The sequence below is a fragment of the Ips typographus genome, linkage group LG6, assembly GCF_016097725.1.
Source record: "Ips typographus isolate SLU linkage group LG6, UJ_Ityp_2.0, whole genome shotgun sequence".
Taxonomy (NCBI): Eukaryota; Metazoa; Arthropoda; class Insecta; order Coleoptera; family Curculionidae; genus Ips; species Ips typographus.
In genome coordinates this window covers 4524984-4542745 of record NC_138427.1, presented here as the reverse complement: position 1 = coordinate 4542745, position 17762 = coordinate 4524984, and the positions used below count along the sequence as shown (strand labels likewise).

Here is a 17762-nt window from a genome sequence, read left to right as displayed (position 1 = left end):
TATTTAATATCTTTCAAGACCAATCAAAACATATCGCAAACACTTGGAGCGTACTGTCTAGTAAGTTTATTTACGGACGATATTTCAAGCGGATTGATGTCTGAATGTTTTGCTAAGGAAGATTCGTAAAATAGAATACATTACGCGCCAACAATTGCCAAGTTCTTGCAATCGGACGACGCTTAAACCTTACTGAAACATAAACACAATGAACGGAGTTTAGCATTGAACCGAACCATCAATCACATTACGTATCAACCGGGGCCAGCTTGTAATTCTCGCATGCATTTGTTGCATAACTGAATCTACAATAAGACGTTAAGACGACCAACTGAATACACAATAACGTATACATTTCGAGTCTTATGGTTATGACTTCTCTCGTCTGCATGGTACTAGCCATAATGGTACTAATTACCGTGTCATACGTCTTCACCTTGTAGGTCTTGACAGTTTAATCGTAATTCATTTATATGGGCTTTATATGATGGTGCAAGGTGTTTTCGTTTATGGGTATCCCTTTGAAATGAGGGTTTTACTTAACGTAATACATGAATAGATGACAATTACAGTTATTCAAACGTACCTAAATTACATATTGTGGTCAAGCTTAAAAGGTTTGTGATATCAGTTTTTTATGCATGTTATCTATAATGTCATATTTGTATCCGTTTCTGAGATAATTATTATTTTATGTGAAACTCCCTCATTTGAGAGATGAAAATATCGTGTTCACTACCTAGGGAGTGAAAGTGCCACCAGGGTGCGTATTCTTGAAATGAGGGAGGAAAGGAATAATTAAGAGAAAGACCTGTAGAATGTGACAGGAACCTGCCATTGCCAGCTTCTTCTGTCACATTCTACCAACAATTTCCTTGAGAATTCCGTTCCTTGCTTTCAAGAATTAAGCCCTTGAGAGACTGAAAGTATTTTCCTGCCTAGGGAGGAAAAATGTCACCAGTAAAAGTCACACTGTCTAAAGACAGTTTGTCACTTTCTTGACAAATTGACAATCATATCTTTAGTAACAACACAAGAAAGTCTCTTAACTGTAAAAAGTAAGCCCAGATATGACAAAAAAAACATATTGACATTCAACTGGGTGGAAAGTACTCACGATGCAGATATGGGATAGTAAAAAATTGGCCTCAAAAAGTAGGTTCTAAAAGGGGCAGAAAGTCAGGTTTTTCAAATGAAACACTCTTATTTTGATAATTAGCAAAATTTGATAATATTTTCAAAATCAGGTCAATTTTGTATAAAACAAAGCACGTCATAAGTCTGTGGGATTCTGGACGGAACATAAAAAATTTATTATTATTTTGAATTTGTTCAATTTAAAAATTAAGTTTTGTTTTAGCATTTTTATGTAAAAGCTTACTACTAACTTTCACAATTAAAATCCTCTTTATAAAAAAATAAATCTCAGTTTCTACTGACTTTTAAATTAATCTTAAAAGGAATAAAAATGTGACATCATAGGCAGAGTTGTTATTTGAAAACTTTTCTTTATTTTTATAAATGCTGTACATTCAAAACATTTACAGCAAACATTTCGTTAAAAATGGAGAGGTTTTGTTTTTTTTCTTTCTTCAATCCACTGACCGGTTTTGCTGTATTACGGCTTATCAAAGAGGCTATAGGACTTGATAACCAAAGAACAAATATCAATGCTGGAGTGGTATGGTTTTTTTAATCATGAATTAGCTTATAAGAACGACAATCTCTGAAAACTATGCAAAATGAAAATAAATGAACAGACAAACTTATATTAGGAAAAAGTATTGGGTATCACATGTGCCACATCAGAATGTCCTAAAATACAGCTTAAAGAAATTTAAGAAATATTTTATTTTTAAATTAGCAAATGACTTTAAAATGATGAACATACTTGACAAGTTTTATTTGAGTAACTTTTTTCGTGTATAGGAATTAAAACTAAAAAAAATGGTTTTTGTGGCTTACCTTTAGGGTTTAATTGATCCGCATTTTTTATGTACTTTCCACCCTTGATTTAGACTACAATCAATTTGGACCACCCTGTAGGTTAAAAAAACTAGAAATTTTTGTTTAAATTATAATACCACTTGTATAATACAATTATTAAATTGTCTTAAATGACTTTAAAGGAACAATATCTCGACTATAAAGGTATCAACCAAGAAACTATTGAATATCCATTTTTATCACCAAAATGTGTTAAATTTTTTTAATAAACTATTATAACTTGTACATAATAAAAAAGTTTTCCTCTTTTAAATAAAAAAAAGTTAAATCTTGGAACCTTTTTGCTTTAAATCATGTTAGAATATATCAAATTAATTTGAACAAGTTTTAGAATTATTAAATCAAAACAAAACAAGCATTCTTACGACTGGTGCTCAATGATTGCCAAAGTGTAACCTCTCAGATTAATTAGAAATCCGTAAACAAAATCGTATAAGTTGTAAAGTTGTTTTGAAACTTTTCATAATGTTGTGGAGCTTTAAAGCGAGGCATAAAGGAACGAACACAGTCGAAGTGAACGTCAGTCAAGCTCCGATATAGAGAATGTTCGGAAAGACCTACCGGTCCGACAAACACGACGCGTTCCATCAATCACCGAGCCTTGGAAACAGTTGAAACAAAAGCAGCGGGAAATTCGAATTGTATAAGATTCCAACAACGAATGGCAACAAGGTCGCGAACGACGCTTTTTTACGTTCCAGCCCCGATACAAAACCCCGGAAACTTTTCATAAATGGAAGATTGATGGCTGTCAGTCTTTTTTAGTTTCGATTTCGACAGGAAAAAAAACACGTCACCGTAACAGCTGGCGGAAAAATAATTAAAGTTTCCTCTGACTGGACACTTAAATTTTGTTAACCTCTGGTTATTTATATCGATGAATGAGAATTGAGCTGATATACCAAAACAGTAATGATATGCATGATTGCTTCATACCCAAATATACACACACAGCAGAGTAATCTAAATATGGAAATATTCAAAACAACCCGTTGGTGATAGTGACTTTGACAGTAACATTCAAATTGCTATTTAAATTCTGATCTTTTTTTACAAACTGGAAAAAAATCTTTCAGTAATAATAATTATTATATAAAATTTAAAAGCAATGTCCTGTTATTATAAACACGACGTTGATAATGGTAATTAATAATAATTATTGTCGCTTATTTTTCAATAACTCCCAAACGCGATAAGAACTAAACGGGAATTGCTTATCTTAGTTTACACTACAAAAAAATTGTCGTCTCATTAATCTGGATTTGTAAACATTTAATTTTTGTAGTGATAAGGGTGCTGTAAAAGTCCAATAACTGTGTAACTTTCATTGCTGGTTTTTGATTTATAAGCTCAATTTTGTCCTATCATATTGTATTTCCTTTTAACACTTCTTGAGAAACGGTTGTTAAAAGAAAACGTAGTTATCAGGTAAAAGTTTCATTTTCCCGATCAGTTTCATTTTCATTGAACCTTATTAACCATCAAAGTGATTTTAAGATGTGACTGCACTTTCTTGGTTTCTCCAATGGAGAAAGTTAACGATTTTGTATTGAAATTTGATTCTATTTATTACCTCATTTTGTCAAAACTGACATTATAGACAATTTGTAGCTTTTGTAGTTAATTTATTCAACGTCTATGACGTATACTAAACCTGGATTGTGTAGGAAAGCTAAGAATATAAAGAAGAAAGAAAAACAAAGAGTAGCCTTCATTATGCTACATTTATTTTTTTAACTGGTTTTTATAAAAGTTATTTATTAAAATTTTTGTTAAGGTTTTGTTAGATTTTCTTGTTATTACAAATCTTTTTCTTTTTAATTTACTGTTATTAAAGTTGAATATGGAAGAAATATTGTAAGCTCTTGCTGTCTTTTGTATTGCTAAGGTCAATTCTAACATCTGCTGGGTTTATTTAGAAAAAGTTTTTATTTTTAAAAAGCATAAGATTACACTTGTTGACCAGAATATCAACTGGTTTACTAACAAGGATGTGATAATATATATATATATATATATATAAACAATCTTTATTTTCAACAGAAAAAAAGGCTATCGACCACTTGGTCTTTCTGCCTATGTTTACAGTGGGATTTTTTATGGTTTTAGTATACATGTTAACTTATTTCTAATTATTTACAATTTATTTACAAAAAAAAAATAAAAATCTTAGTTAAAGTGTTCTAGAAGGGTGGCAGTGGGAAAGAGGTAACGGGATTGTCTGGTTTGTCTTGTTATGCAGATGTGATAATAAATAACGCATTTTTTCAATTTTCTGGTTACCTGAAATGTAGCACTACTGAACTAGCTGAAATGACATGATTCTAATATCTTTTTTTTTTGGAAAAATATTAAATTAAGTATTAACTTTGCTGAAACAACACAGGTGACGCCATAGCAATTTAATTTAATCCTTATTTTCTCAGTCATGACTTTTCTCTGTTGGATTTGTCCGATGTTGATTATATTCCATTTTTTTGAAACTTTTAAATTTTTTCTCAAGTTTTGATATGGTTCATCTGGAGAGTGGTTACTAGGGTTAATTCAAAAATTAACCCTGATGTCTAAACATAGCAAGATAAACAACAAAAAATAATTTAATTACTAATAAAAAAATATGTTTTTAATAATCCTAGCAGACGTACATAAATAAATACATAATTATTTCCATCTTTCGTGAATTAAAATAGAGTTTCAAATTTAGACTGTCGACCACAAAATGAGATGACACTCCGAAATTTTTAGAATTTATTGCTCAAAGCATTAAGTTTCGATATGAATGATAAAATCTTCAAGAGCATAGCTTCATGCTTTTGGTTAGAAGCAAACTTTCTTTATTTTCAATTTAAACTCAAGGTTAATTATTTAGAAATCTACTTTGCGTAAACAGAGTAAGAGAGAAAACTGAACTTTTGAGAATTATTAGAGAAAATTACTAATATACGTACTTAGTTGTAGACAAATTGTGTTGTATCAGTGGCCCAAGTTTCGAAATGATCGGTTGAACGGAAGCTGAACTGTGAGAATTAGCCTTCTTTGGCTGCAAAAAAACATGATAACAGTTTCGTATACTACACTTTTGTTTGTTGAATCATTCTTATCTTCGTTGTAAAGTGAGAAAAATGTAATGTAATGTTACTAATTTTTATTCAAAGTTGTTATAAAATCCTTAATTGTGTGCGTACTTCCGATACATAAAAAATAAATAAAACAGGAAAGACAACAAATTAACTGACTGTTTATATCTTAATTACTGCTGTTCGGTGCACATAACCCAAGGCAGTAAAAATGAAACAACAATAAATTAAACGTTATTTATGAGAGCAATCAATAATAAATAATCTACAGTCAATTACGACTATCAGGTTTCTTTGTTCGTAATATTATCCATATACCAACTAGCACCTCGTAACCCTTTGGTATATCTCCATTACCGAGTAAAGACCTACCTCAACCAATGATTGACACGTTATACCCCATGCAACCATTTTTGTGTACAACTACTTAACTCGGTTAAATCTGTTAACGATCATGGGCGGTAACGACTGTTTCCTTTTCACCATGTCATGACATCTCTTTGTGCTTTCATTAGGCGGTGTTTAATTTCGTGTTAGTCTAAAAGCCTAAATTCCCACTTGTGGTTAACTTCTTAACTGTCAGTTTTCAGTTCAATTAAAGCAGTGTTGCCAACCCGCAAATGATATAATTTCCTCCAAAGCTGTTAAAATGGATTACATCTAGTCAACATGAATTTGGTGATCTGCATCTGATTTTTAGAATAAGTCACAACCGGTAAAATTCAACTCATAAACCTATAAAAATTTACTTACAAAATAAGTGCATTGCTTTTGAACGTGTTTTTTTTTTAAACTTTTATAGCTTCATAAGTGGTATATGAAAGTTTGCAGCATTTTGAGATATGAAACTATCTACAAGGAAAACAGCTTCACGACACATATCTTTCAAAAATCTTGCCCATGGGATCTAAAAATTATTTAATGTGAATTTTAACAGAATGTACTAGTTTTAAGACAGTTTTGTAATTTTTTAGCTCCATGAAAACATAATCGATAGTTTTGGCAGACCGAAATATGCTCAAAATAAACAGATACATCTCACGACTGTCCAACTTCTACTGATGGATCTATAAACAAGCATTTAACAGTAATTTTAAGCAGGTTTTGTAGTTTTATAGCTTTATGGAGTGGTATTTCATATTTTCATCATTGTGAGATTTAAATATGTCCAAAAAAAAATTCTGGGGTTGTACTCGACAGTTTCCAAGTTTATTACAGATTTAAATATAATTAAAATAATCACAGATACAGATCACGACTGTTCAATTTCTTTCTCTAACCCTGTATATAGTATTTATCTAAGTTTAATTTTTTTTTATTTTTTCCCGAATATCAAAATTGTGTTTTGAATTTTCCAAAGGTGGGACACTTTTTCCAGATTTGACAACACTGAAGCAAAACCTCATAAATTCAGTTGGGGGACATTAGTGTTGCCCGTTTATAGCGTGACCGAGTTGCATACATCATTCTAAGCTGAGGGAAATTAAATAAATGAATGATTCAGGTTGCTTTTGTAAGTTATTACTGCAATGCATTTGGCACTGTGCGGCAGAAGATTTGATTGTAATTCAGGTAACACAGACTTGCTGACCATAAAACTACAAAGTCATCCATCAAAGTGATACACGGTGGTAATATCATATCATTACGTTAATAGTTTGCTTATGTAAACATTGCCGAAGTGTTAATGGCAACGCTCCCGTAATAAATAAAATCGTTGTTTGCTGTTGCTACTTCAACTCAACCCTATCATTAGCGAGTCGTTAAATTGACTTAACAAATTCGCTTTCATCATTTCAACACTCGACGCAGTTGGCATAGCGAAATCGAAATAGCATCGAAACCACCCAAGACTTCTGCCAAGTCTGAATTGAAAAGAAAAATAGTGATATAAAATATTACATCCCCGAAGAGTTCTTAAAAAACCATTTCTTTTGCTAACTGTGCGAAGGGGAATAAACAGTTTTTTCGACGGCCTCGGGTTGTGAATGCAATGTTTGTATATAGTGTTCGGATTGAATGAGGAACGCTCCGATAATTTTTCTATCCATTTATATCTGTCTGTCTATTTCCTTTTGCGATGTGACGTTTCTCGTTGTCAGCCCAGAACCGTATTCAAATCTTAAGAATTTTTGAGTTGTTTAACGTACTTTCACTTTTTAAACTTGCAAATCTACTGCCTAACTTAAAGTTTTTTTAGGTCTAAAAAAATCAGTTAAATATTCTTGAACTTGGGTGTAAGAAAGATACAAATTCTAGTAAAAGTAACCAGCCCGGTTCTGTCGCAATTGCTAAGGGTTGTTACGGAGTGGCAGCAGCGATCGGAATCTGAACAGAGGGTGAATTGTTAAAAGCTTGATAATTTACAGTATTTGAATGCCGTAAATCAAAATCTCGCGTAGTTAATGGTTTTTGGCAAATGCTCAGCGCCCGTATATCGATATTAGTGGGATATTTATTCGCGTTTAGTGTCTTTTCGCTAAGCTTTTCCGGCTTGAGGTTTTCAAAATGTTTTAATAATCAAGCCAGCGAAAAAAGTTTAATTTATCTGCATTGTTTTGTAAATAGTGTCAATTTTGATTATTTACAATATAAGTAATTGTAAATTGTTATGTAGAGTTTCGTAACGATGATGATAAAACAGGAAATAATTATTGGTGTAAACTGCCGATTTACTCAAATGTTCTACATAATATTATTATTATTTTCATTAACGTTTTTTTTTTAAATGCTGAAACACCTTGCTTTGATTGTAGCCTTACTGTCATATTCTCCTGATTTATTGATATTAGGTAAGCTTTAAGTAAGTGAAAAAACAAAAATTTTGGGAAGAATACCATAACCAATCCTGACAAAACCACCAACATTTTGAAAAAAATGAACTTTATTTATTAATTACAACAAAAAACAAGCTGAAGATATCTCCATCTACTCCAACGATGGTGGATGAAATTTTCTCGTTTATATTAAAGAAGAAAGCCTTAGGAAGACCACATAACCCATATGATGCTACAAGGTGCTAGCTGCTAATCTTATGTCCTAAAGCGTATATACGGTTGGATTTTGCAATCAAGACGTTCTAAAAAAGCAATTTGTTGCAAGTCTTTAGTAACTTCATGCTCTAGTTCTATGTTATTCAGACACAGGTTATATACTTCTGCTATTTCTTTTGAAATAAAACAATACAGACCTATTAAAATAACATAATTGAAGAAGCTAAAATCTGGCTTAGCATATAAAGACACCAGAATTGGTGGAAGCTCTAAGAAAAAAGCTCCAAAAACTAACCAAAATAACAATTTTTCTAATTTGGATACCAAATTGTGTGTAAACGGTAACACACTCACAGGCATACCAACATCCATTTAAGTGACCATTAAGAAGGTTTTGCCAGTTTGCTACTAGAAATCTGATTTTCAAAAACAATTAACAGTTTGAAGTTCAAGTTTTTTCCTTCAAAAAGACTATACCATTTCCCATTTCAGGTACATATACAAGCACTTTGGGTTGACGTATTTCAGATGGAAGCTTTTCTATTTCAAATACCACAGAATTTTGAAATAGTCTACTCCACAATTAGCACACTATGCGATACTGTACATGATCAATAAAACCAGATCATTCAATCATGTTACCTTGCCCACTAAATCAAGCGTTTTCCAGAGCTTGCCATTTATAGCCGACATTCGACATACATTTCCATTTTCAAAAATCAGTAGATTAGTCAGTTAATTATAATATTTCAAATAAGTGTTTTATGTAGGAAAGCTGTGTTGCCAAATAACTTTGTAAGAAAAACGACAATTAATTAGTTGTTCTTTACGATGGTTAACTGATGAAAATGTTCAGAATTACCCAATATTTTCCAGTGTGTGGCCAGTTTTCATAGTTTCCGGACAAATTGAAGGACTTTAGTCTTTAAAATTGACTTGGAAACTGTGAAAATTGACTTGAAAGGCTTAAAAACTGTCTTTGTAGTCAGTCGTCACAGTTTTCATATAAATCGAAAGATTTTAGTATTGAAAATTGACTTGTAGATATGAAAAATTCCTTTTTCTAAAATTTTGGACTACAAATTCACACATTTAAACCTTGAAAATTGTTACCACAAAAAGTTACTTCAAGCTTTGTCACTATCAAATTGACTTCTAGACACGTCAGTGCTAAAAATTCGAGCATTTCTTAAAAATTTAAACTGTTTTATGGTTGTTAAAACTTTTTTTGCAAGGATGTTGACCTCTCAGATTACCACATGCATTTCTTAACAGTCTATCTAGCACATCCACCGATATTGTTTCATTTGTTCCTTCACCATAAAGTGTTTCTATAAGATCTTCTTTCTTCTGTAAGTTCGTTGTGAGATAGAGACAAACGTACCGGGTAATAAAAGGAAAAAGAATTTGTTCCAAGTTTGGTTATATCTTGATCCCAGTCAGTTAGTTTTAGTTTAGTTTTGCCACTAGTAACAGTATTTTTGATAGTAGTATTCAAGTATTAATACTAATATAAATTATCCAAATTTAGACTATACTATATACTAAACGCAAAAGTAAATAGTTTTGTCTTCAACACATTTATCTTTGTCAAATGTCTAGCACACAAGTTATGAATTTTCATCTTTACCACTCAATTTGTTTATTTAATAGATATTTCAAGAAATCTGATTTTAAAGTCGTTTTGAATGACATTTTTAATTCATGTTATTAATAGGTTAACAAGATTTTCACTTGGTCTACTAAATTAGATAACGAAATCGAGTTGGATTGTAACAGGAATGTTGTTATAGTGTACACGTTACAGTTTGGCCTTTGCCTTCATAACCTCACCACCCACAAACTTGTGGGTGTACCACCCATTTAAATAGTTGTAATTCCAATTAAACCCAACGAAAAAGAAAAAAACTACGTGTAACGCACTTTGGGAGCATTTGGCAACCGATTCCGACACGGACAAGTGACATTCTATACCGTAATTCACTGAGGCAGAGGTGTTTGTTGCCTCGATAAATCTTTTTTATCTCTGGCAGCGAGCCAGATACGAGGCGCAGATAACTTATTTCTTTATTACAGGTTGGTCTATAAATTACCGAGTGAAACGCTGATATTTGCCTATTTTAGCCCAAAACCAACACACGTAACAAATTGAAGTTTGATGGAGCCCAAATTTAAAATGACGTCCACTACGAGAGGCCGTCAATTAATATGACGTAAGAGATTCTGGCAGACAAGCACCCGTGTTTTCCACTTCTGGATAGCTTCAGACGCTGTCGCGGTTTATCCAGACGTCCTGCTACACCCCATCATATATTTATACGTATAAAGTCTTGTGATTGGCGTCTGTCTTTCCATTGCAGATTTAGGGTTTTGTTCATGTATGTGATGGAAGAAAGTCGGACAGTTTTCTGGCTGATAATTTACAATCATTGTTTATTTTATAAAATATTATTCCTGAGTAAAGCTAATATTAATTCGCTTGAAACGCTTCGATTACTTGCAGTTGCATAATAAGAAGCCGGTTTACTTTGTTATAAAGTGTTAAATATGTAGGAAACATCGTTAGTGTCTGTGTGATTTGTGGTAGGAAAACTAGAATATGTTGTAAAATTTAAATCAGAAATTAATTCCATGACATACAACTGTATTAATGTGAAAGATTATTATCCATAAATGGAAAAATATCCAAACGTTCTTTAATATCAATTTTAGATAACAGCTCTGTGATCATGGATATGTTGGGTCGTAAAGCAATTTTAGACATTATGTCAAATAGATCAAAACTTTTAATTCCACTATTTGTCTAGGCCATTGTCCCATACATGCTACTGTCATTTGATTAACCAAGTAATGACCTAAGATTCAATAGATTATCAATTTGTTGTTTGCTGAATCATTTAGTGATTAGACAAAATTCTCTTTCAAGACACATTAAGCAAACTTCTTCAAAGTCTGAAAACTGAGAAAGAAAAAAGATAAATCTCAAAATTGCATTGAACACTCTAATTGTTCCACACTAAAACTTTCACAATTTTTATAATGCTGGTATTACATACCGGATATTTCATTTTTACATATTGGAACGCGGTTTCTTTTCATTGTATACTTGCATCACAAGATAAATGTCCTTCTAATTGGATTATGCATCACCCAATGCCACCGAAAAATGCCTTTAACGACTCATCCACCTTTATATTTCACCAGAAGAAACAAAACACCGTAAAAGGGTCCTTTAGCGATAAAATAGCACCGAAGGCTTATAAATATTTTGCGTATGGAGCTCTCGACATTTTCACCAGGTTAATATTTCAGGCTCGTTTGTCAAGATGTTTAGCGGTCTTGCAGAAAATTAATTCGATTCTTTATTGCACACCGACCGAGCTCAAACAACAACAAAAAGGCTTCTGCTGCTTTTCGTCGGTCGCTATGAGGCCATTTAACACCAGCTACAAATCACCATTTCGAATCGGTCAACAATATATTATACGCGGATTAACCGCTAGTTATGAAAGCAATACATTCAGGAAGTTAACCCACGGTAGTGAAAACAACCCTAACCTTAATTTGCATGCAAAACTTAGACATTTGAGTCGTTAACATTTTTTAAGGTGTTTTTTTACATGTGAACACTTTGCCTATAATTATATAATTAAGGTTTATGCAATGCTATTAATAATAGTTTCATGTAACTACGTACAAAGCATGGATTAATGACCGATAAAACGGCAAAATCATTAACTCCAAATGGTTATAAATGTGCAGAAGCACAATGAAATTAACCTGCTTTGACGCGTAGAAAATCTAAACGTCCTTAGTTACATTTGAAATGCTTATCAACATTTCACCAATAATTACATGCATGGTTAACTAAAAAGTGTATTTTTGACAAAAAAAGTAAATAAAATATTAATAACTGCAAAACAACCAATTAAAATTTCCGTATACAAAATACATGATTGCTTGCTTAATAACGGGTTTGGTTGTGTATAGAGGACTGCCTCAATGATAAAAAGTTGGGTAACATTTTAAACAATAAATTATTAAAATTGGGTTGAGTTGACAACTTTTGCTCTTATCGTATCAAAAAGTTTATAAAATATTTTATTTGTTGCGCAAATTAAACAGTTTATTTGCATAAATTAATAAGGTTATAATTTACAAAATGATATAGTATCTTAAAAGTGCTGTCATAGTTTAATTTTTTGGTATTTGGAGGTTAAGTATTACAGGTAGTATTACACATTATTAAGTTAATAATTACAAATTAGCATTTTATTGTTGTTATTTAGGTATTCGAAATTTGTTGTTAGACGACATTTTTCTGTTCAATACATATAATAAACAGCAATAACAGCGTCCATCATATTATTTTTTAATCGAAGCAGTTATACAACACAAGTAATAAGCGAAAGAATTACTCAATTTATTAACAGATCGAGGGAATTCTAGACTAGAGAAACTGTAAATTTTCCTAAACTTAAATTTTTCCAATTTTCTTGTTTTTAAAATTTTTACGTAATTGTGTCACTTTTGTCGATATCTGCGCTTTCTTCAACAAATTAAATTTACTTCATTTATTTAATATTAAAATATATTTTTACGATATCTTTTGCTGCATTATTTTTCCTACTCGATTTAGCTTTGCATACCAAACTCTGTCTATACGTTCAATAAACTTTGATAATAGATATTCTTGTTCATAACTTGCCAAACTGGGATTTGTAATTATTTTAGACAAGCCTGTAATCAAATATGGAAAACACGCAGCAACTTAAGCTTACCAGAGAATCATTAGGGAAATACCAGAAGTCTCTAAATAATACTGAAAACAATAAAAACATTGTTGGAGCCCTGTCCAGAGAAGAGTTACGAAGTGATTCAAGATTTTTTTTAATGCCCTGATACTCTTAGAATCATGATGTGCCAGACCCATTTAAATAATACTGTAAACGTCACAACATTGTCAGAGACCCCCCCAAATATTTAAAATTTTCCAAGTTGGTTTTAAAATTGCTAGACTCTTCTAGAATCATTTTGGAAATGTCAGAAACCTCTATAAATGTTTTATATCTTCCAAGTTTTTCCTTTCAATATCCAGAGGCCACTAGAATTAGTTTGCAAGGCCCTCGAAATACTACTAATTACCTTTCTATCCTGCCCTATCTTACAAATTTTTTAAAATTACTATACACTTTTAGCATCATTTTGAAAGCCAAATGCCTATCCAATTAATTTAACTTTTCCAAGTTGCTTTTAAAATTGCTAGACTCCTCTAGACCTCTATCATTTTGGAAATGTTAAAAATCTCTAAACACTACTGAAAACCTCAAAAAAAATTACCAGAAGGCTCTACAAATGTCCTGAATCTTCCAAGTTTTTTTTTAAATACCTGAGGCCTCTAGAATCATTATGAAGGTGCCGCAGTCCTCTAAATAATACGGAAAACCTCGCTGTCCTCTTCAATCTTAACAATTTTTCTAAAATTTTAGACGCTTTTCGAATTATTTTGAAATTTCTAGATCTAAATATTACTGTAAACTTCACAAAATTACCAGAAGCCTCACCAATTAAAATAAACCTTCCAAGTTGCTTTTAAAATTGCCAGACTCCTTTAGAATCATTTTAGAAATTCCATGAACATCTAAATACTACTAAAAACCTCAGAAAAATTGGTAGAGAAATCTACAAATGTCCCAAATCTTTCAGATTTTTTTAAATTACCAGGAACCTCTAGAAATATTTTGTAGGTGTCGGAGCTCTCTAACTACTACGAAAAACATTCCTGTCTTAAGAATTTTTCTAGAGTCGATATTCAATTTTTTTTAAATTTCAGAATATCTATAAAGAAAAGCTGTTGTTAGCCTAAATCTTAAGTAGTACCTGTATTCGCTAACCAAGTATCCATCATACTTTTGGATTAAAAGATTAAATTACTTGTCCTGTTCACTTGAGTGTACGAGTAGTTGCTCTTCTTCCTAGAATTAAAAGCTTTCCAGTGTTCGCGAAATGAAGACTTTTAGAAACTCTCCGAAAATAAATTGGCCTACTTAAACAAATGATAAATAACTTACAGCTTTTAATTTGAGACAAATGCTGCGTTAACCATTTTTTTTTAAACTATGATACCGTTCTTTCACGGTCCGATTACCAGACTTCATGATTAACCTTCTCGCGTAGGTGTCTTGTTATTTATGGACTTTACCGCTCCTGGTTTGTTTTTTTTGATTACAAGAGTATTTAGTGAAAATTAGTAAAAGTATATAAAATAACCGGAGTCTATTTCGAAATTCGTATTTTCGTTTCGGCTGTCAGTTTTTGAAACGGACCAACATTTGGCCGCGCTGTAAATCTCCAAGTTGAAAAAAAGTGCCGGCAACTCTAAATTTACTTGTCCGATCCCGAACATTAAAAATATGCACGTCATATTATTTGAAATAAATGAGCAAGTGCCAGCCTTATATTTTTGAAATTTCCCCTCTCCCCCTTCAGGAAAATGATGTACGTTCCGGATTAAATAGTGGGACCGCCTTCAAAATGTACTCACGATTTCAAATTTTGTTCCCAGTCAAATAAAATAATTACTAGATTAACTGAATATGCCGCTGTAATTCCCTAACAGGATTTTTGTTATTGTTTCAGGTACTGTAAACGCAAACGGAGAAACGAAAAGACAGAGAACCTCGTACACGAGGTACCAAACGTTAGAGTTAGAGAAAGAGTTCCACTTCAACAGGTACCTCACGAGGCGGAGAAGGATAGAGATAGCGCACGCACTCTGTCTGACTGAGAGACAAATAAAAATTTGGTTCCAGAACAGGCGGATGAAGTGGAAAAAGGAACACAAGATGGCCAGTATGAATATCGTTCCATATCACATGAGTCCCTATGGGCATCCTTATCAATTTGACTTGCATCCCAGTCAGTTTGCCCATCTTGCCACTTAGGATTCTTTATGTGATATTTCTATTGTGTGATCTTAAGTTTATTAGGTATTTTTTTTATTTTTATATTTTTTGTTTTAGTTTATTTTGTTTCGGTGGTGGTTGGTTTCAAACCAGAATATTTAATTTCTTGATGTTTTTTTTTCAAGTTTCTAACACAGCAAGCTAATACTCTATCATTTAAACTGTCCTGTATATACTTGATCTAATTAGTAGTTGGCTAAGGTTCGGAGACAATACAGGGATGTGTACAAATGAAGTATTTAGTTAAGTGTACTTTGAAGAGTCCGTAAAGGATGGGGGCTCGCAGAAGCAATCATGGTAATTTTTAAGTTTTATCATACATATAATAATTAATTAGAATTGTGATGTTTTTTCTAATAAGAAGTTAAAGTAGAGTCAATAATTGCCAAATGGTAAATTAAGATTCTCCCAAAATAGCTATGATAATACCGATGGAGCATCTTGAGCTTCTTCTAAAGAAAAGGTCAATTTTCTGGGGTATTAAAGTTCAAAGACACACCAGAAGCTTCAGTTTACATTGCTCGAATTATTAATACCAACTGTTGAATTTAGCTCAGCATTGATAAACGGCTAGATAAAAATGCTATACAAAGGTTACGTTCGGAGCCAATTTATTTCGGAAAAAAATTGGAACACAGCAAGTTTGTCAAAACAATTTAAAAGCCCCGCATTTGTTTTTATAACAAATCGCAACGAGTTGTGAAAACCTGGGCTGAAAGATTTTGAAGTGGCGCAATTTTTTCAATATCGTCTTTTTCGTGTAGCTGGATGGATAGGAATAAAAATGAATGAATCCAAAAATAAAAACTGATTAGAGACAGATTACGAGTTTAAAGCAGAAGGATTTCAGGCGTGTAGCTCTCTGAGATCCACCGCATCCGGCTAAATGTCAGTAGGTGTAAACACGATTTGGCAGCGAACAAGCCATGTCGCTTTTGGGATTTTGGGTCAAAACGAACCGCCATCTTTCTAATAAATTCTTGTTGTGTTTATTGTACAATTACGTGGGTGGTACTTCTCGTTTTTTCTTCTGGTTTTATGTCGCACCGAAGCTATTTTCCATGTCTCGTACACAGAAACTTGTCGGATGTTCGCGGAAAATTGTCCACGATTTGCATTGTTAATCTTCTAGGCTGCTTTTATTGTAAGAAGGTTTCAGGGCATCGTTAATTGCGGCAATATCTGAGCAAACGCATATGCTTGCATGGCGGAAGTAATTTGCCATTATGCACTGCTTTAGTTCTCATAGATGAAAAATAGCCAGGTTATCTATCCTAGTCGATAGACAATTATATTCACCGGTATCCTTTAATGGAAAATTATATACTGGTTTGCCGGTATGGAACAAAATGTCTGCAAATTTTTGAAAATTACGTCTATTTGTGTATATTAAATTGAAAAATTGCATCAAAGAAAATATTTTCAATTCTCAACTTTTTATATGTTCTTAGGGTATTGTACTATCTTTCTGCAATAATGTTGCATTTTATTGATCTCATAAACTTACTACACACAAATATAAATCTTACTGGTCAAACCAATAGATAAAGTTTTTCAAATTTCCCAAGCTTACTTATTACAGGAATGGGCAATTACAGCAATTACGTTACATCGTTCTTAAAAACTAAATTTATAAGAGATGCTGAAACTGGCGTCCAATTTTGGTACGATAAGCAGCAAATATTTTAAATTTAGATGCAGGGCATTTTCTAATTGCAGAAAAATAAGTTCACATCAAAAAGTACGTTTTTGTTCCACCCTGTATATTATTTAGCTACTTACGCACCTAGATAATATAGCGTAAAAAGCGTCACTAATATAATTAATGTAAATAGTTAAATATCATAATAATTATGTTTTGATAAGTAAATGTTACCATCCAAAAACATATTTCTAGACATTATAGTCTGTTTTTTAATTTGTTTAGGTTTGTTACCTTGGTTATCTTTGATAGACGGTTAATTTAACTACATTTTTACGTTAAGTACATGTCATTAACTACATTAACTGCATACATTCAGTCCATCCCTGCTTGTCGAGCATTATACTTGATTTGTATGTATTTACGAATAGTATTCTCATGGACAGTTCATGGAGTAACAATTTTTTGTTAATGCATTTCTTGATTTGGGAAGTTTGGTCACTGATTAGGACGCCTCTTAAGTGAACTAGTCCAATTTACCAAAATAATGTCTAATGAGTGATTAAACATTATGTCAAATTTGGATTTCAGATTGTCAATGTTGCTTTGTTTTCTTTAATAAGGAACTTGAAATATCAAGTGTCATCTGTGTTAAATAGTAAAATTGATAGATTTATTTATGAGTAAAAATAGTATCTATAAAACGTCATATTTTGTTTGTTTTCATTTAATATTTTAAATTTTTTGAGTATGAAATTATTGTGACAAAAAGATTCAGAATTACTGTCTCCCAAACGTACCTATTTTTTCCTTTCAATACACATGAACTGTATGCTTGTTTAAAAAAACTTTTTAAAAGTTACACATTTAAATTTCTTGCAAATATTTCATAAAATTTGTTTTTATAGTTTGAGGTACATTCTGCTGTTCTCAATTATATTAACACAGATAACCTATCAATCTACGTCAAAGTTAGTTTGAATAATCCCAGTAATTTAAAATTGCCAACACTTTCCATAGTGCAAATAAACGTCTTGGCTACCTTGCCCAATTTGAAATGATATGACATTTGGCCAGA

At 32.0% G+C, this 17762-nt stretch overlaps 1 protein-coding gene across 2 annotated transcripts in view; it reads left to right on the top strand.

The window, feature by feature from the left end:
* Nucleotides 1-17762, top strand: part of Scr (homeobox sex combs reduced) — a 40210-nt gene that overhangs the window by 20295 nt on the left and 2153 nt on the right. The window contains exon 2 of one of the 2 annotated variants that reach the window (XM_081981582.1): nucleotides 14717-15066. In XM_081981582.1, the coding sequence (XP_081837708.1) occupies nucleotides 14717-15021 (305 nt within the window). In that variant the 3' untranslated portion in view covers nucleotides 15022-15066. The remainder of the gene's footprint in view (nucleotides 1-14716; nucleotides 15067-17762) is intronic. The other variant, XM_081981581.1, reaches the window with a different exon arrangement.